The following is a 17,444-nucleotide window of genomic DNA, read 5'->3' on the forward strand; positions in this document are numbered from 1 at the left end:
ATATGGTTTTATATAGAGAACTGGAGCGAGCATGCTGTATGGGTGACCTGGGAAGCTAGATATGGTGTAACTGAAAGAGAGAGTTGGAATGTACATACGCATATGAATTTTCGCTATTTGGTTACTTTGTATACTCTGTACGAGTGTTTTTGGAAGCGCCTCACGTGAGCTATTTCTCTATCAATGAGCACATGCCGATTATTAATTTCGAGTACCGCCTCGCCGCTCGGAGCGTCACAATACGGTATTGGGATGGCGGCCTGGAGGTTCCGGCAGGTATCGGCTCGTCAGAGCCGTAAGCTGCAGAACGACGTCACATGCCGGAAAGAAATGCGCCTCAGTCAACTTTTCCACCCTCCAACGCTCTCTCCAGCAATTCCACGGCTACTCTCGGCTTAATCTTAGTGATATCTGATTTCGGAGGGGCTTGTTGCCTTTGCTTATTCTTATTATTATCTCTCTCCTTGTGGCCTGGGAGGATCGTTGCCCTCGGGAACTTTACCCCATGGCCTTTTTCCGGTAGCCCGTGAACTCCTCACTCCTCATTTCTCCATATTATTCTTTCCCCGGACAAGAACAAGATCAACCCTATTTTCTAACCATACCCCACGGAACGTAACGGAACGAATCTCGACTGATTTCGCCGTCACTTGTGCTCATGTCCGCCGCCTTTCCGGGCCATGAGCGTGCTGATTCCTCCGCCATCCATAACCCCACAATTCCTCAGATGGAGCACGCCACACAGTCGAAACCAGACCGGAGGCCTTTCACAGGCGATAAGGGGACCACGGTGGCAACCGCTCAAGCGAACACGATAGATGATGAGTCGTCAGGGACATCAGGAGCGTCGTTAGGATCGAGGCAGGATACCCGCGCGGAGGCAAAGGAGGTGAATAAGCAGAGTTTGGATTATGTACTGCGGAGCGGGTATGCAGGGGGTTTGGCGGGATGTGCGGTAAGTGCGACTGATGCTTTGATAGGAGTACGAGCTAACTGTCAATGCTAGGCGAAAACAGTGGTTGCGCCCTTGGACCGGGTAAAGATCCTGTTCCAAGCATCGAACCCCCAATATGCGAAATACACCGGAAGCTGGTTTGGTCTTTCGGCGGCGATGAAGGATATTTATCGTTTTGAAGGATCACGGGGTCTCTACAAGGGCCATTCTGCGACACTGCTTCGTATCTTCCCTTATGCCGCTATAAAGTTCCTCGCCTACGAACAGATTCGTGCGATTGTGATCACATCTCAAGAGCAAGAAACACCATTCCGCCGGCTTATTTCGGGGAGCTTGGCAGGGATTACGTCTGTGTTTTTCACATACCCGTTGGAATTGATTCGGGTACGATTAGCCTTCGAGACAAAGAAGTCATCCCGGTCATCCCTGGGCGATACCTTTAAACAGATCTATAACGAACGAATATCGACGCCTTCTACGCCAGGCAAACAGAATGCGACAGTATCTTCCGCACCGGTGGCGGCGACAGCACAGACGATGTCTTCGACTGTGAACAAGGTGGTCCCGAGCTCTGGCCTGGCCAACTTCTACCGTGGATTCTCGCCAACTATGCTCGGAATGCTGCCATACGCAGGCATGTCTTTCCTCACACACGACACGGTGGGCGACTGGCTTCGCCTACCAGGTGTCGCTCGTTACACCACAATACCCGGATCTGAAGGCAACACCAAGAAGGGCACCCGACGGCCGCAATTAACAGCGGCTGCGGAGCTGTTCTCCGGTGCCATTGCCGGTCTGGTATCCCAGACGTCCTCATATCCTCTTGAGGTGATTCGACGACGGATGCAGGTCGGAGGTGCTGTGGGAGATGGACGCCGACTGGGAATTGCCGAGACGATTCGCAAAATTTGGATGGAGAGCGGATCTCGTGGATTCTTTGTCGGGCTAACGATTGGGTATATCAAGATTGTGCCCATGGTTGCCACGGGTTTCTTTGCTTATGAACGATTTAAGTGGTGGTTGGGAATTTAAACGGAGGACTGTATGCATGGGACTTGGCCGTCTGTTTCACATAGCGGTTGGTTGATCATCTATTTTGTTTCATCGCTTGTTTTTTCATTCCTTTGAGATCCTAAGCTTCGGCGTCTTTGGTTGTTATGGACTCTTTCTTTTTGCATGAGAGGAGCCAGGGATAGGCTTCATGATACCTACATAGCCTGATGGATATGCGCAGGGACGTGTTATTTCTATACATGGAGTATCAAGGATACTCAGCGGGGGATACATAGGTTTATTGTACAGTATAGAGCGGTACACTGTACGGACTGTATGAACAGATCGGCAGAGCACCCTGTACAATTCATTTTTATCCTTGCCACCGTTAGATTATATGGAGTATATATACTTTATCCAGCATTTTGCCCATTATTGAATTTTTGAGCAACATAGCACATTTTACAGATATAGTTGTATGCGATTACAGTCATGTGATCGCCACCGCACGGATCAACGGCCAATCGCAGCGGAAAGCAAAAACGATAAAAAGTTTCAAGAAATTTCGACAACCTCAATATTCTTCCAATCACTCCGGAAATCATAAAAAGAAAAGGCAAAATGACAACCCGCAAGCGCAACGAATTTCTCGACCCCATCTCCGACGAAGATGAAGGCAGCGAAGCCGGTTACGACTCTGAAGCTGCGGAGGAGACGAAAGGCCGGGGTATGAAGCGGCGACGGACGGAGCCAAAGCGCGGGTTTTTGGATGCTAGTGGGGACGAAGATGAGGAAAGAGAATCTGACCCTGGGGTATCGGATGACGAAGATGAGAAGATTTCGCGAGCGAGGAAGGGCAAGGGGAAGACCAAGCGCAAAACCGATGACGATGATGAGGACCAGGACGACGACGATGAATACGGAGAACAACGCGAAAGCGAAGGAGATGCCAAATACCTCGACGCAACAACAACAATCACGAAAGCCGAGAAACCCCTAAAACCCAAACCCCTCGACAAAAGCAAGCCTCCTAAAAAGAACAAAACCGGCGTCATCTACTTCTCTAGCCTCCCTCCCTATCTGCGTCCCTTTGCTTTAAAGGGGCTCCTAGAGAAATACGGTTTCTCACCCATAACAAGAGTCTTCCTAAATCCTTCCATACCCTCCGCCTCCGCGCCGCGGCGCCGCTCCAACAAGCGCAAAACCTACTCCGACGGATGGGTGGAATTCGCATCCAAGAAGACCGCGAAGCTATGCGCGGAGACGCTAAATGCGAACATCGTGGGCGGGAAAAAGGGTGGCTGGTATCATGATGATGTGTGGAATATGAAGTATTTGAGGGGGTTTAAGTGGGCGGATTTGATGGAGCAGGTACAGCGGGAGAGGAGTGAGAGGGAAGCGAAGAGGAGGGTTGAGGATGCGAGGGCGAAGAAGGAGGAGAAGGTGTTTGTGGAGGGGGTTGAGAAGGGGAGGGTTTTAGATGGGATGGCCAGGAAGAGTGAGGAAAAGAAGAGGAGGATGCCGGAGGTGGATGTACCTGAGGAGAAGGTGCAGGAGCGAGGGAATGTTGATGAGGGGGGGAAGAAGGGGAATGTTCGGAGGCTGTTTAAGCAGAATGAGGTTAAGACGCCAAGGGATAGGATCGAGAAGGATGATGGTGCTGCTGCGCTGGGGGAGGATACGAAGAGGGTGTTGGGGAAGATTTTCTAATGCCTTTCATCTACTTGTGTACAGAGTTCTTATTGTTATGGATATAGTATTGCATGTAACCACTGATTCAATGCTGGATATGTACTCTAACTTTTGGATATTCCCAGTAAAACCACGTAACGCCAGAACCCCATGTGCTTCGTGACTATATCCTTTTTCTTTTTTTTTTTCTCTTTTATTCTTTATCGTCCATATTCAACTCGTCAAAGTCATCGAGCAGCTCATCCATGTTGATCTTAGGCGCCTCGTCATCGCTCTCATCCTCATCCATACCATCACCTTCAGCAGGAGCAGCTTTCCTGTTCTTGTAGAGGTCAAGGGTTCCCCGCAATTCCTGGTCTTCCTCAACATCCTGCAAGAACATCTCATAGTCCGCTTCGAGCTTCTCGCGCTCCTGCTCCTGCTTGCGGTTCGTGGGCTGGTTGCTCTGCGCAAGGGCTTCCTCTTCGTACTCGCGGGCCATACGCTTGAGACGCCAGTTGCGAGTCTTCTTGTTCTTCTTGCGGGCGTAGTGCTTCTTGACAAGGACAACGTCGGGGATCATGGAGCTATATCGGCTGCTATTCTCGATGGCTTCAAAGTTGGCATCGTTGAAGTTGCTCCCGGTCAAGTGGTATCCCAGCGCGCTGTCCCCGACGTGGAAGATACCACCGAGGTGGGTTCGGCAGAAGTAGGTTTGATCGTTCGAGCCCAGATCCGAGGCGCGCGCAACGGTTGCCTCTGCGAGGTGGTATCGTCCGTTTGTACGGCCGACAGGTTCGATATCCATGATAATGAATTCGACCAACTCCGTCACGTCTGCAAGGGCGTTGAATGGCGAGCGCCAGTAGGTTCCTGTGGGGACTTCTGCTGTTTGAAGAGTGCAGGGATCCATGAGGTTGACGGCCGTGCCCACACGGTGGCAAAGCGTCAAGGGCGAGATGTTACCCATTTGCTTCGCCAATTTGATCGGGAGAGCCACCAAGTCGTCCTTGCAAATAGGCACCAATTCAACGGAGAAAGTGAACTTGTAGGACTTGTTGGAAGTGTGTACATCCATGGAGATCAGTTGTTCCGACTTCTTCGACTTGCACGGGGCAACAGACGACAAGAACTCAACCATCTTCTCCGCATGGTTCCGCTGCGAGTAATAAAAATCCAATCCATCCTTAGCTTCCTTGATGTTGACCGTATTCTGGTGGGCGTTGTTCTTGAGAATAAGCTGCTCGAGGAAAAGGAACGTCCGCTTGTGAGGAACCTTCTGTCGAACTTGCACCGACGCTTGCCATGTGTTGTGAGTGTACGACTTGGCACACTCAGGACACTGCTGAGTAGCGACTACATATTCCACCTCAAACGAGTGCTGCACGATGGTACCCTGGAAAGCCTCTTGCTGGATGGTGATCTTCACTTTGATACGTCTCGAGTGGGGTTCCGTCCAGATAAATCCTGCATCGATAATTCGGACTCGGTTAAGGCCTCGAAGTTTGCGCAAACAAAGGGCGAGTAGTTCCTTCGATTCGGGGGCGGCGCTGACCCAGCTGGTGGGTGGTTGCAGCCAGCGTTCACAGTCTTTGCAAATGTGAACAACAGACTCGCGCGGGATTCCTTGAGAAATGTCCACGGTCAATCTGACACAGTCCTGGCAAAGCGCACCAGCTGAAGAAGTTCCATCAATAGGGGCACCGCAGTTGCAACACAGGATACTAGAGAATCGCAGAAGAAATTAGTAAAGTAAAAGAGAAAAAAAAAGAGATGTGGACGTACGTCGCAGCAACGGGCTGTTGGCCACCCGCAATGGGCACCGGGGCATCATCCAGATCCATCGACATGTCTGCGAGTATCCTGTAAAGACAGACAGACACAAGATGGAAGCAAAAGTTGAGATGATGAAGAAAGACTCAAGATTTTCTGGATTTGTCACTGTTGCTTTGCCCCGCCGGGAAACTTTTTGTTTGTTATGTTTGTATTTGACTAACTTCTGAGTCAGCTTTGTTTGCATAGTTTGTCCTCAAATACTATCAGGTTTTCCTTGGATTTCAACGGCCAACAAATTGAAGAATCATAGAAGTCAACATGAATCAAGCATTGATGAGAGGGCCATTGTGCCACGCTTGTCGCCGCGACGTTGTTCGCACATTCTCGTCATTCTGCGGTGCATCGATCCCTCGCCACAGCTTGCCCCCTTCGAGATATACCCATGTGAATACCAGGGCCTTTTCTTCAGTGCCTTGTCTTCGATCCGATGTTCCTTCAATTCCCCCCGGGTCACCTCCTCCAGCTCCAAGCGATAAGGATACACACATTGACAATGAGATGCCTGCGCCATCACGGCATGTTCCATGGTATTTGCAAGAAGAAACCCCGATTGCGGAGTCGCAACCAGTATTGTCGCGAGACCACCTGCCAGAACTGCCAGAGGACCCACCAGCCATACTCCCTACTCTTCTCGAACACACATTCAAAGACCTGGGTCTGGACAATTTGAAATTGTTTGATCTGCGGCACCTTGAAACTCCACCAGCCCTCGGCGCCAATGTCATTATGATCATCGGTACTGCTCGCAGCGTGAAACATCTTAATGTCGCCGCGGATCGTCTATGTCGCTGGCTACGGAGCACTTACAAGCTCTCACCGTACGCAGATGGACTGCTAGGTCGAAACGAACTTAAAATCAAACTTCGACGGAAGGCCCGTCGGGCCCGCATCGCGAGTCAATCTGGAGCAATCACGGATGAAAAGGATGATGGTATCACTACCGGTTGGATCTGCGTAAATGCTGGCGTGGTTGAGGAGGCCCCTGTCGTGGAACAAGAGGATTTCCAAGGCTTTGAAGGGTTTGGTGCCATCAATGCGGGGACTAGAGTTGTGGTACAAATGTTCACGGAAGATAAGAGAACTGAAGTCGATCTTGATGGCTTGTGGCAGGGGAACTTGGACCGGGCCAGGAGACAGAAGCAGCGTGAATTGGAGGCTGCAAATGCATCTGGGGCAGAGAATGAGGCGACACAACAGAGCCAGTCCCAGTGATGCGAGCAGCGTTTACGCTTGCTCAGAGCATCATAGCCTCGGACATCTAGCGGCTTCGGATTCTGGAAGCTGTCATTCCCCTGGGAGCCCACACTTCTAAAACGACTTGTGATGCGTGAATGTTTTGACACCCCCTTTTTGTATAATAAACTCCAATTGTCTATGTAATGATATCCATGACTGTATCTTTATACCTTATAAATGCTTGTCCTTGCATGGTCTTTACTAGTCTAGTAGTCGTCCGTCACCGACTCCGATGAGCCTCGGCTGCAACTCCGCTCCGAGCCCAACGTCAGTCACAGTCCGGGGATCTTCACCTCTTCATCTCTACTGCCATATCTCCCCTATCCTACTTTTTCAAGATTTAACGCTGGAGGAGGATGAGTGGCAGTTTCTATCGCCAATATGGAGTATCTGCCCAACCTTCAGCAGGAGTTTGACGAGCTCAAGCCGTCCCTTTTCGGTAAGAGCAATATCCCGTGATAATCGATTGGATCTCGGTCAATAAGAAGACATTGCTAACAGACTCAATAATACAGAGCTACTTGCCGAACAACAACTATCAGATCTCCTCCCCCCTTCAATCCGCTACATCCTCGCCGTCGCGACTCACCGCCACCCACGCTACCTCCTTCGAATCCTTAACTCTTACGACGAAGTCTACGCCCTCCTCTCGCTAATAGTCGAACGCTACTACCTCCGCACATTCGGCGGCTCCTTCACAGAGAACTTCTACTCCCTCAAGCGCGAACGCGTCCTCTTAACCAAGAATGGCGAGATTCCACGCGCACAAATGGGTGCTGCCGCGCCCGTCCGCGAAACGCTCAAGCTGCGCACGTCGGATGTGTGGAAGAACTTGTTCGTTATGGTCGGAATTCCGTATTTGAAGAGGAAATTGGATGAGGGGTACGATATTCATGCCGCGCCGCAGGCGTCGCTGGTTATGAGTGGCGGGCCGCGATATAACCCCAGCGATGAGTTGCCTCACAACCCGTCTATTAAGCAGCGGTTGTTTTGTTATTACAAGTGGTTCTTGAGGAATGTGTACCCGAGTGTTAACGCAGCGTATTACTTCTCCGTTATCGCGTTCAACCTGGCGTACCTCTTCGATAACACGAAGTACTCGTCGCCGTTCCTCTGGCTCATTGGGACCCGGATTCGACGACTGGGAGGGGCGGACCATCGCGCGATCGCGAAGACATTGGAAACCAAGCCAGGAAGCGGTGCGCGCCCAGGATCTGGCCTCTTGGGCCTGCTAAGCCCGCAGAACCTTTACCCCCAAATCCTCGCATCCCTACGCTACTTCCTCCCAGCATCTATCTTTGCTCTGAAGTTCCTCGAATGGTGGCACGCCAGCGACTTCACGCGCCAACTCGCCCGCAAGGCAACAGACGTGATCGACCTTCCCGCCCCCGTGGTAGAAGGTATGATCACCCCATTCGACAAGAAGAAGATAATCGAGCAGAGAAAGAAAGCAGAAGAAGAGAAAGAGAAAGCCGCTGCCGGTGGAAGGGACATCAAGCCAGCCCTCAAATCCCCTCGTCCCCGTCAACCACCTATTTCTGCTTCTTCGTACCTGCCGATTTTCACTGTCCCTCTGCCTACCGCGGATTCGGAAAATGCTGGTACTTGTCCCATTTGCTTGAGTGAGCTTGCGAATCCGACTGCATCCCAGACGGGATATGTGTTTTGCTATGTTTGTGTCTTCCATTGGCTTAATGGAGAGCATCAGCGACAGATTGATTTCATGAATAAGGAGAGTTCTGGTGCGGCTTGGGATGATGAAGATGCCGAAGATGAGAATGCGGAGGCGGAGAATTCGAAGGGGCAGGATGGTCGGCATGGTCAATGGGAAAGTGGAAGGGGCCGGTGCCCTATCACTGGTAGGAGAGTGTTGAGTGGAACGGAGGGATTGAGACGGGTCTTGATATGAGCTTTTTCTTTTATATGTAAACAGCATGTCTTATAATGTGGATACCACGATGTATTAATTTAGCATATGATTAATTAGACTAAATTGCCCTATTGCATCGGTTAAAAGCACGCTTCTTCGTTGAGAGTATGCAAACTGTATACCATCAGAGGATGTAAGGCTCGGCCCCATCCCCAAAGATTATATACGGCTTCTCTGCCGCGATTTTGAGAATCGTTTGCGCGAATACCGAATTTGCCCATGCAAACCATGATCTGGTGTATTTGTTGATATCATTCACGTTGATAGACTCGTGCACGAGCCCGAGAAGACTCGAGTTGCGGACAAGGTTGATGCATTCTCTGATTTCCGAGTCAGAGTCGGAGGTCATTGCTTGGACAAGCAGGGACATGGGCCAGGCATTTTCGAGGCCAACTGTATAGATATTGTGTTATTAGCCGAGATGGAAAAAAATGATTGGAAGAAACACATACTGTGAGGACCACCAATACCCTTGAACGCAGAACCAACCAAGTAGTATGGGTTACCGCCCTTCTCTAATACCATCTTACGAGTATTGGTATAAATGGTGTCATTCTTGTCGACAAAATCCAACAGAGGCAGCGAGAGCAATGAAGGGATGTTGGCATCGTCCATTAGAAGCTGGGACCCGTACCCATCCACCTCAAACGCGAAAACACGGCCATATTTAGCATGATGCACGACACCATGCTCCCATACTGCTTGTTGTAGCTTCTGTCCTCGTTGCTGGAGCTTCGAGACTAGATCTGCATGTCCTCCTGCTGCCTGGATCGCTGTGGCTGTCTTCTGCAGTTGAACGGCCATCATCGCGTTTGGGGGAATGAAGAAACCGAAGATAGTTGCGTCATCACTAGGCCGGAAGGCGCTTCGAATCAAGCCAGTTTCACCATTCAATGGGTTTCCTACTCCATCCAGGTTGAGAGTTTCTGTGCCTGTGTTGGTCTGACGCTGGAACGTGTATTGGTTGGCAACATGCTGGTTCTGCCCGTTGAAAGTTGGCTGTGATTGTGCATCCAGAACCGATAAGAGTGTGTCAAGGGCCTTGTACCAGCGACTTGTCAGGAATTCAGTAGATCCTGTGTTTTCGTAAAACTCTGTGCCCAGCGCCAGGAAGCTAGCCAGAGAGTCAAGCTCGTACTTGCATTCAAAGACCACCGAGGGATCGTATTCTGGATGGACTGTGTCTTTTTGCGAGCTTGTTACAGGGCTCAATCCACTAGGTGGAGGTGGTTGGAAAGCATTGCAATAGGGAGACTGAATAACAAACTCAGCCTGCGTGTTAATGGCACCCAAAATAAGCGACTGCAGATTCGGGTCTTGCTTAGCCAGGGCTTGATAACCCGATAACTGGTTCGTAGAATCGCGCAGCCATTCCGCGTTGATATCTCCAGTTACGACAAATGTTTGGGGACCTTGCCACTGTGAATCCTCCCTCTTATGCTTTGTTGATAGTGATGGGTCTGTCGTTGAGTTATTGCTGTTTGCGTGCCACCTCACAGTTGTATCGAGGGTGTTCGGGAAAGCATTTCGAAACAGCTGAGCCAGATCATTATCCACTATGTTCGAGGTAATGTCTTCTATAACTTGCTCGACTGCTGGCGAGATGAAAGTGCGACATTCTTGGGCCGGTCGTTGGAAGGGGAGGTTCAGAGAACCGTCACTGTAGGGGGGACTGCAACGAGCGACTGGGTTAACCGTCACGTCTCTTGGCACTCTGTATTGTATATTTTGCGAAGGGAGTACTTACTGCTTAGCCGCGGAGTATGAGGTGTAGTCCGGACAATCTCGTCGCAAAATTACAGCGTTATCGCGATGTCCTGCAGTAGCATCAGCTCCCCAGCTGACGGCCAGTGCCAGAACGAGAATCGATGTGATGGTCATTTTGCAGGAGTACAGGAATCAGGAATAAATTTAGTTTTGTAAGAGATAAATGTCGGAAATTGGTGTTGTACTCCGCATGCAGTTGCGATCCGGAGAAGTCAGCTTATTGTCCTTCCACTGCATTCCACACCAAAGTTGAAGAAAAGAAAATATCCCGAGAAAGATGAAAATTAAGGGAAGTGCGCGAGGCCGAAACACTGCAGTCAGTGAAAGGATAGAAGAGAGTAAGACCTCGTGCGGTTAATCTCGAAATCGGCACTTTCCCCAAATCCCCGCAATCTCTCCGCATTTCCTCTTTCGAACATTCATCAGAAAAGTCTACGCTAGTATCGTGGCATTGAAAAGTCAAGATGTAGGTACTTGAGTTTGACTGTGCATATGTTAATATACATCTATCCTTTTCGTATTAAGATATTGACATTGTATCATTTCTTCCCAAAGAAGGACATGATACTGCCTTGCCCAGGCTTTGTGCCAGGCTTGACCTTGGGTACATTCATGGCCGGCTTCTTCTTGGGCGGCGGTGCTGCAGGCTCATCCTCGGAGAATGACTCCCAGGAGGGTTCCTCGCGAGTCACAAGGTATCCCTCCTCATCCTTAACGGTCTTCTTTTTCATCACCTGCCGTTTACCTCGTCGACGGCCTCCTTGCACGGTGACTTCTTCCTTGAGTTCCTGCTTCTCAGGCAGTGGAAGAGGTTCATCAAGAGGTGCCGGCTCTTCTAGTTCTTCTTCAGGCTCGGCGATGTCGGGCATTTCTTCATCCGCTGTAGAAGAGTCGAGTTAGTAAGTTTGAGCTTTGGCGAAGCGCTGTTATTATTCAGCCTTACCATCATTTCCTTGTTCTTCATCGTCATCATCCTCCATCATCTTCTTCAGCCTTTCTTCCCTTTCTTTCCTAGATTCACGGTTACTTGTAGACGCCGGTTTTCCGCTGTCGGGGAAAAGCTCTTCGGGCTCTTCCTCAGAAGCATCACCCAGATTCACTGCCACATGTCAGTTGCTGTTGGGGCACTATGAAGATCATTATGTGGTTTACTTACAATCTTCTGCGCCACTGGCTGCGGCCTATATAGCTGTTAGCCATCTGTACTGCATTGGATGTCAATTGTTTGCACTGACCGACTCTGCACCCGAGGCCGCAGGTGCTGCTTCTTCCTTTTTCTGCTTTGGTTTTGTCTTCGCGAATGAGCTGAATAGGTTGCCCTTTTCTTTCTTCAATGGGGCTGGCTGTGCTGTAGGTTTTGATGGCGGCTGGCTGATTTCCTTCTGCGGCGGTTGTTTCTGCTCGACGGTCTCGTTTTTGGAGGGTTCAGGTTTAGGAGGATCATTTTGTAAAGGTCGCTTTGCGGGTACTGTTATGTTGGAAGGTGCTTTAGTTGATGCCGCTGGCGGCGGCGGTCGTGCTCCTGTTCTCCGCTATAATGGATATCAGCATTGGGTTCCATATATGGTGCAAACCCCATAGAATGGTTGCAGTATACCTTGACGTTCTGGTTCTGAATCATTCCCCACTGTTTCCCATATTCTAGCGGATCCTCATGAGCGTAGGTGGCCAGTGTCTCACGGCTGACATCCGTCAAGATATTAAGATCCTGCAATGCCGCGGGCTGGAGACTGTATACGTGAATAGAAGAGATTGACCGGAATGTCAATTTTGCATCTATATGTGCCGTCAGCCACGAGAACAGTACCCGAGATATCGCCCGCCATATTACCTTCCAAGTCCTCCTCGCGCACCAGTATGATAGATGAGGTTGTAACCGTGTCGGCGTCGGCATCCTGATTCGGCATGGAACTACTTATATAGGGACTGCTTTGCATAATATCATCGCCGTCAGATTCGTGGGAATTCCCGTTTGTCGCAGGAGGTTCAGGCGGGTGCTGCGCGCCTGTAATGACGTAGGTCGCGTTCACGCTGTTCGTTTTCTTCGAGTTTTCATTGTGATGGAAGTCGTATAAGATTCTTTTGTACAATTAGTATATTGAGTACTCAATTGGTATACATGCCACGTACCGTTTGGCGACATGGCTGTGAACCTTCAGAACGCGACTCAGTAACCGATAAGTGACCTGCCATACTGCTTAGCTCGAGGTAACAAAACAAAATGTGGCAAATATAAGTTAATGCATACAGTCCGACGCTCATTGAGGACATTTTCTGCTAGATACTTCTTCGAATCGACGGCCATGGTCGTTTGCTGTGTTCTTGTTCGCTTCCTGTCGCGCAACGCGTCGGAAGTCTATAACCACTTTCGGAACGGAGCTAATTTTTCCTGATCCGGCATCAAAGTAATTTTACCCTTTACGGTGAATTAATCAAGGACGAGATTTGATTCTTTGTTACTTGACTTCCAGTGTTCCTCTAGATTCTTCTTGCAAATCCTTTGCTGATGGAGACTGTTTGCCTTCGAAAATGGGATAGCATCTGATTCCATCCATCCTACGGCCGGACTTTACCTGGCCGCGACCAATGCAGTATCCACTATCGAGCACTACGCCTCCAGTACCCCCATATACCAGGAAGGTACTCTCTTTCCACCTGGGAAGTCGTCCACAGAGCACTAATTCGTTTTCCAAGATGGTATTGCTCCTAGTTTGGCATCTTCTCTAACCTCCACATTTTGGAGCTGTCATCTGGACTCGTTTTGAAATGAACAGACCGGGCGAGCATTGAAGAAGCGGCAGCCATAAAAATGGCGAGAGATGCTGGGGGTGTCTGTTATTAAATTTATATCTTGTGGGCAACACTTTTTATCTTTTGGGTACCTTGGTGGACTGCAGGTGTTTTCAACTTTGATGATGAGGTTGCCTGGAATTTGTCTTGTCGATTTCGATGAAACATTGGACGCTGACGCCGAGGAGCGTGGCTGGAAGAGCTAAAGCAATGCGTAAATGTTATGTATAAATGGCCTCCACCAGATGAGTACTTCATTTGCTCACTGATTGGGACCGCTATTCGAATTCCACGAGTTCCTCACCATATCATGGGTTTCTTTCCAACCGAGGAATTCTACAACCATTTCTTGGCCCAGCTTCATCCCGTGGACTCACGACTCGAGCGGAATTTGAGAAGACCTTGCTAGAGGCAAATAAACTACGACAGCGTTCTCACAGACTCACATTGACTCACGGAGATTTTAGAGCCCACAATATCATAGTTGGCGATGACGGACATTTATCTGGGTTTTTTTTGTTTAGGAATGTGCGGGTGGTACCCTGAACACTGAGAATTCACAACATCAATACGATGTGGTCTGAACAGTTGGTGATGTCAAGTAGCTTCTTGGATAAGAGGGAAATCAATGTCTTGAGGAATTGGTTTCTGATAGAGCTCTGAACTCGCTAACGGTCAACTCTTACATCACATTTTGTCCAGGATGAACCAAAACACTTGACATTGATGCATGGAACGACAGATATGTACATAATCTTGAATTTAGTCGCTAAAAGGACAGTAATAGAATCACCATGAAGACCGTAGGGCTATGGCCACCGACGTGTGCCACTTAACGCGCATTAGTCATTTGGTCTTGGCACCTCTCGCTCAATCTCCAAGTCGCGACTACAAGTAGGTTCGAGGAACGAGACCTCTCGGATTTCCCCGCATCAACCAAGCATTTCTTATTCCATCGTCGAACATAAGATCACATGAGGTGAACGAACTCAATGGACGCCTCGTTTGACATCCCCGACTCCACCGACTGGCTAGACACGCCGTTGTCGCTTCTCGCGCCGCTCGAATCGTCCCTCCGCTGCCAGGTCTGCAAGGACTTTTTCGACAACCCCGTGATTACCTCTTGCAGCCATACCTTCTGCTCATTGTGTATACGTCGGTGCTTAAGTACGGAAGGGAAATGCCCCGTGTGTCGGAGCTCTGATCAGGAGACAAAGTTGCGGCGCAACTGGGTCGTTCAGGAACTTTTGGAGGCCTTTCAGAATGCTCGTCCCAGCGTGCTGGAGCTGGCGAGGAAGGCTAGGGATGGTGCGCTTGACCGTCGCGAGGTGTCCGATGAGCCTTTGTTCAAGAAGCGGAAGATTGGGTCATCGCAGATAGAAGGGGAGGACGCGTCGGAGTTTGGTGCGGAGGGTATCGTGACCCGGTCTCAGAGCAGACAGGTGGATAATCCGTCACAGCCTACCACGGCGAAACATCCTGCTACGGTGGACTTGGTCGAGGATAGTCAAGATGAAGGTTTCTCGCCAGGTACGTTCATGGGCGACGTGTGTGCCTGCAACTTGGTTTTAACATTTTTCAGATGACGGGTTGGTCGCATGTCCAATATGCAATCGACGGATGAAAAATGAAGCTGTCTTCTCACACCTTGAAGATGAATCTTGTGGGAAAGATCCAGCTCCCCCAAAGAAAATGTCATATGGGTACGTTTCCCTTCTTACGGGCTACTTTACGACTGGCCTAACTGGGATATGTCCTATAGGTCCCTACAGCCCATGTCACCGGTTGCACGCAGACAAACTAGAACCACTGCAACCAGAAATACAGTCAATGAAAAGCCCGAAAGGCTTCCTGCCATTAACTATTCTATACTGAAAGAAGGCGTCCTCCGAAAAAAACTGAAAGATCTTGGAATTCCCAACATGGGTCCTCGGCAGCTACTCCAGAGGCGTCATACAGAATGGATGAACTTGTGGAACGCCAATTGTGACTCGAAGTGGCCTAAAACGAAATGGGAGTTGTTGCGCGAATTGGATGCTTGGGAACGAACACAAGGTGGTAATGCAAATCCGTCATCTCACGATTCCACAATCATGGACAAGTCTTTCGATAAGGCGGCGTGGTCCACTAGCCACGGTGATGACTTCAAGCAATTGATCGCAAACGCGAGAAAAAAGAATGATGCTGTCCGTGGCACAATTTCTCAAGGGCCAGTCGATTCGAATGAGCCTGAAATGGCACCAAACCCTGGACGTGACGCGACACCCATTTCCGAGCGACCAGCGGAAGGACCATGTGTGGTAGGCGAAGTGCCGGAATTAGGAGACTCGCAAATAGCTCCTCTCAACATGAATGGGATCGGGAACCAAAGTCAACCAACAGAAAATGGCTATGTAGATCTTCCAATGGGACTGCCATGATGCTCGATGCGCACGAGATCCTTGCCGCATCAGGTGCAATGTCATCAGACTAGCCGACTAAGTCCATGGGCATTGAATCACTGGATAGCTAGTGCTTCTATGCATGGGGCTAATGGGCAGCACCGGGAACATCCTCGACCGACATTTGCGAGAGCCTGTCCGTTAGTGCCGAATCCAAATCCCGTTCTGGTCGCGCAGCCTCTTTGGTAGTCCGTTCCAAGCTTTCCAGTTCGGTAAGCTTCTTGCGGGTTTCTTCCGCCTCTTCTTCGTCCTTGGCCTCCTGGTCCTTATGCTCAAGGGCTTCAAGTTCGTCGTCGATCTCAGTCTCATCAATCTCGGGACCAGCTTCACTCATGATATTTCCAACTTCGTCCACCTTGGACATCTCCTCTCGCAACTCATCCACGACCTCGTCGATCTTGGCTGCGTCGCCGACTTGAGTATTAAGCCCTCGGAGGACACCTGTGCTTGCTTCCATCACACGGATATACTCTACCTGGTCTGTAGCCTGTTCGATCCTGGAATAGACTTCCTCCAGCTGTGCCAGGGTGTCGAATCTGCGCTGTAAATTGTGCTCAGCAAGCTTTTTGGAGCGCACCGCAGAAAGTGCCGAGATCCGATTTTTGTTATTCAGCGCCGTCTTTGCAGTCGCAGTTAACTCGGCAATCTTCACTTCTAAAGCATCCGCTTGTTTGATCATGGTCCACATGAGTGTCTTAATAGACGCAATTGTTGTATCCTGCTGGGTAATTTCAGTTGGTGTATCCGGTGTTGGTCTAAACTTGATCGTCTTTTTTCTTGCATATCAGCGCTTCATTCTATTCCCGATTCGTGTATTATAAAGCATAGATAGCTCACCTTGCCATCATAGGCAATAGAACCGCTGTCGCGGGATAAATAGAGCAATAGAACATCAAAATCTGTTTCGGACAAATCGACGCCTGCATCCAGTATTCCCGCATATTCGTTCATGAACCCCTCTCTAGAATTTACGAGGTCCATCTTTGACGAAGCCTGAGCTGTGGCTTGCTTTACCACTCGGCTTGCCGCCTCCTGTCTTGAGATCAGACTTCGTCCAATACTGTTCAACAAACACCTCACTCACCTGCAGATTCTCGACAAGGACCAATTCCTGTCCTCGCAACGGTGCTGCGGAGTCCAAGCCATCTGAACCAACAACAATTCCCCGTAACTGCTTCATACCCCAGCTCATGACATTCCACGGGCTCAAAGTCCCTGGATCAATCCATCCCTTTTTCCGTAGACTTGCCCCGCTGGTTCTGTATACCTGCAATGGGACCATAGTCCGCTTCTCAACTGCTTCATCCTATACATAGCTCGTTAGAACAAATCCATAGAAACCAACCGTCGGAAGCACAGCCATGAAGACGAAAATACGTACAACCACCGTACCAAGCGCAACCGGCTGTCCCAATTCCGGTATCTCCAGATCCCGCAGAAGGGATTCATTTGCCTTCAAGACCAGGTGGTTTGTTTTTACCTGGCCTGACCCTGTGCCCCGAGAAATATACCCCTGCCTCGCAGCCTTTATCAATGCTTGTTCCCACGCCCCCACATTGACCGCGTAGCCGTCCGGGTTCGTTGTCTTTTGTAGCGTGAAGTCAGAATAAAGTGAGGGTAGGCGGTTTCTGCACGTTTTCAAATTGACCCAGTTAGCTCTTCCATTCTCTTATATAGCATGCGATATCACAGCGTTAAGGTATCGTACTTTCGGAATGCATCCTCATGGGCAAGGATGTAGTTGAGTAGATCGCTCATCCTTTGACTAGGAAATCGTTTCTCGAGTTGCAGACACACTGTAATCTCGATGCAGGGCGATTAAATA

General features: G+C 49.7%; 10 protein-coding genes across 10 annotated transcripts; 6 read left to right on the forward strand and 4 right to left on the reverse strand.

Annotated features, from left to right (window-relative positions):
• Positions 1-727: 727 nt before the first annotated feature.
• EURHEDRAFT_453012 (coenzyme A transporter) lies at positions 728-1,987 on the forward strand (the record flags this gene model as incomplete). The annotated part of the gene is made up of 2 exons (XM_040784083.1): positions 728-955; positions 1,007-1,987. 2 exons carry the CDS (start codon positions 728-730, stop codon positions 1,985-1,987), a joined length of 1,209 nt encoding a protein of 402 aa, XP_040640205.1.
• Positions 1,988-2,514: 527 nt separating this feature from the next.
• EURHEDRAFT_411026 (RNA-binding ATPase activator ESF2) lies at positions 2,515-3,744 on the forward strand. The gene has a single exon (XM_040781505.1). It carries the CDS (start codon positions 2,570-2,572, stop codon positions 3,656-3,658), a length of 1,089 nt encoding a protein of 362 aa, XP_040640206.1. The 5' UTR covers positions 2,515-2,569; the 3' UTR covers positions 3,659-3,744.
• Positions 3,745-3,833: 89 nt separating this feature from the next.
• Positions 3,834-5,469, reverse strand: EURHEDRAFT_452941 (ribosome-binding protein NMD3; the record flags this gene model as incomplete). Its single annotated transcript, XM_040784076.1, has 2 exons — positions 3,834-5,343; positions 5,405-5,469. The coding sequence occupies 2 exons, from the start codon at positions 5,467-5,469 to the stop codon at positions 3,834-3,836; spliced, it is 1,575 nt and encodes a 524-aa protein (XP_040640207.1).
• A 216-nt stretch (positions 5,470-5,685) lies between these two features.
• Positions 5,686-6,885, forward strand: EURHEDRAFT_411028 (uncharacterized protein). Its single transcript, XM_040781506.1, has one exon. It carries the CDS (start codon positions 5,714-5,716, stop codon positions 6,665-6,667), a length of 954 nt encoding a protein of 317 aa, XP_040640208.1. The 5' UTR covers positions 5,686-5,713; the 3' UTR covers positions 6,668-6,885.
• Positions 6,886-7,072: 187 nt separating this feature from the next.
• On the forward strand, positions 7,073-8,600 carry pex12 (ubiquitin-protein ligase peroxin 12; the record flags this gene model as incomplete). The annotated part of the gene is made up of 2 exons (XM_040780100.1): positions 7,073-7,130; positions 7,207-8,600. 2 exons carry the CDS (start codon positions 7,073-7,075, stop codon positions 8,598-8,600), a joined length of 1,452 nt encoding a protein of 483 aa, XP_040640209.1.
• Positions 8,601-8,745: 145 nt separating this feature from the next.
• Positions 8,746-10,502, reverse strand: EURHEDRAFT_453170 (glycoside hydrolase family 125 protein; the record flags this gene model as incomplete). The annotated part of the gene is made up of 3 exons (XM_040784099.1): positions 8,746-9,014; positions 9,074-10,293; positions 10,369-10,502. The coding sequence occupies 3 exons, from the start codon at positions 10,500-10,502 to the stop codon at positions 8,746-8,748; spliced, it is 1,623 nt and encodes a 540-aa protein (XP_040640210.1).
• Positions 10,503-10,856: 354 nt separating this feature from the next.
• EURHEDRAFT_497611 (uncharacterized protein) lies at positions 10,857-12,704 on the reverse strand. Its single transcript, XM_040785702.1, has 8 exons — positions 12,637-12,704; positions 12,519-12,574; positions 12,220-12,467; positions 11,986-12,164; positions 11,624-11,920; positions 11,545-11,569; positions 11,332-11,487; positions 10,857-11,268 (listed from the first exon to the last, which is right to left on the reverse strand). The coding sequence occupies exons 1-8, from the start codon at positions 12,691-12,693 to the stop codon at positions 10,928-10,930; spliced, it is 1,359 nt and encodes a 452-aa protein (XP_040640211.1). The 5' UTR covers positions 12,694-12,704; the 3' UTR covers positions 10,857-10,927.
• Positions 12,705-12,863: 159 nt separating this feature from the next.
• Positions 12,864-14,010, forward strand: EURHEDRAFT_529937 (uncharacterized protein). The gene is made up of 5 exons (XM_040787131.1): positions 12,864-13,050; positions 13,163-13,216; positions 13,364-13,492; positions 13,537-13,706; positions 13,799-14,010. The coding sequence occupies exons 1-5, from the start codon at positions 12,975-12,977 to the stop codon at positions 13,883-13,885; spliced, it is 516 nt and encodes a 171-aa protein (XP_040640212.1). The 5' UTR covers positions 12,864-12,974; the 3' UTR covers positions 13,886-14,010.
• A 160-nt stretch (positions 14,011-14,170) lies between these two features.
• rad18 (E3 ubiquitin-protein ligase RAD18) lies at positions 14,171-15,598 on the forward strand (the record flags this gene model as incomplete). Its single annotated transcript, XM_040778855.1, has 3 exons — positions 14,171-14,708; positions 14,761-14,881; positions 14,941-15,598. 3 exons carry the CDS (start codon positions 14,171-14,173, stop codon positions 15,596-15,598), a joined length of 1,317 nt encoding a protein of 438 aa, XP_040640213.1.
• A 109-nt stretch (positions 15,599-15,707) lies between these two features.
• EURHEDRAFT_453351 (putative vacuolar sorting protein SNF7 family protein) lies at positions 15,708-17,377 on the reverse strand (the record flags this gene model as incomplete). The annotated part of the gene is made up of 5 exons (XM_040784112.1): positions 15,708-16,388; positions 16,457-16,651; positions 16,704-16,925; positions 17,001-17,247; positions 17,328-17,377. The coding sequence occupies 5 exons, from the start codon at positions 17,375-17,377 to the stop codon at positions 15,708-15,710; spliced, it is 1,395 nt and encodes a 464-aa protein (XP_040640214.1).
• Positions 17,378-17,444: the final 67 nt, after the last annotated feature.

This window comes from Aspergillus ruber, assembly GCF_000600275.1.
Source record: "Aspergillus ruber CBS 135680 unplaced genomic scaffold scaffold00008, whole genome shotgun sequence".
NCBI classification, from domain to species: Eukaryota; Fungi; Ascomycota; class Eurotiomycetes; order Eurotiales; family Aspergillaceae; genus Aspergillus; species Aspergillus ruber.

Excerpts from the sequence above, each read along its gene's own strand:
- EURHEDRAFT_497611 (XM_040785702.1), bottom strand. The coding sequence starts at position 12,693 with ATGGCCGTCGATTCGAAGAAGTATCTAGCAGAAAATGTCCTCAATGAG. Across the intron at positions 12,575-12,636 it reads TCCTCAATGAGCGTCGGACT|GTCACTTATCGGTTACTGAG; the intron begins GTATGCATTAAC and ends GCAGTATGGCAG. Across the intron at positions 12,165-12,219 it reads GCGCGAGGAGGACTTGGAAG|ATGCAAAATTGACATTCCGG; the intron begins GTAATATGGCGG and ends CGGCACATATAG.
- EURHEDRAFT_411026 (XM_040781505.1), top strand. The coding sequence starts at position 2,570 with ATGACAACCCGCAAGCGCAACGAATTTCTCGACCCCATCTCCGACGAA.
- EURHEDRAFT_529937 (XM_040787131.1), top strand. The coding sequence starts at position 12,975 with ATGCAGTATCCACTATCGAGCACTACGCCTCCAGTACCCCCATATACC. Across the intron at positions 13,217-13,363 it reads AATGGCGAGAGATGCTGGGG|GAGCGTGGCTGGAAGAGCTA; the intron begins GTGTCTGTTATT and ends GCTGACGCCGAG. Across the intron at positions 13,493-13,536 it reads AGTTCCTCACCATATCATGG|CTTCATCCCGTGGACTCACG; the intron begins GTTTCTTTCCAA and ends TTCTTGGCCCAG.
- EURHEDRAFT_411028 (XM_040781506.1), top strand. The coding sequence starts at position 5,714 with ATGAATCAAGCATTGATGAGAGGGCCATTGTGCCACGCTTGTCGCCGC.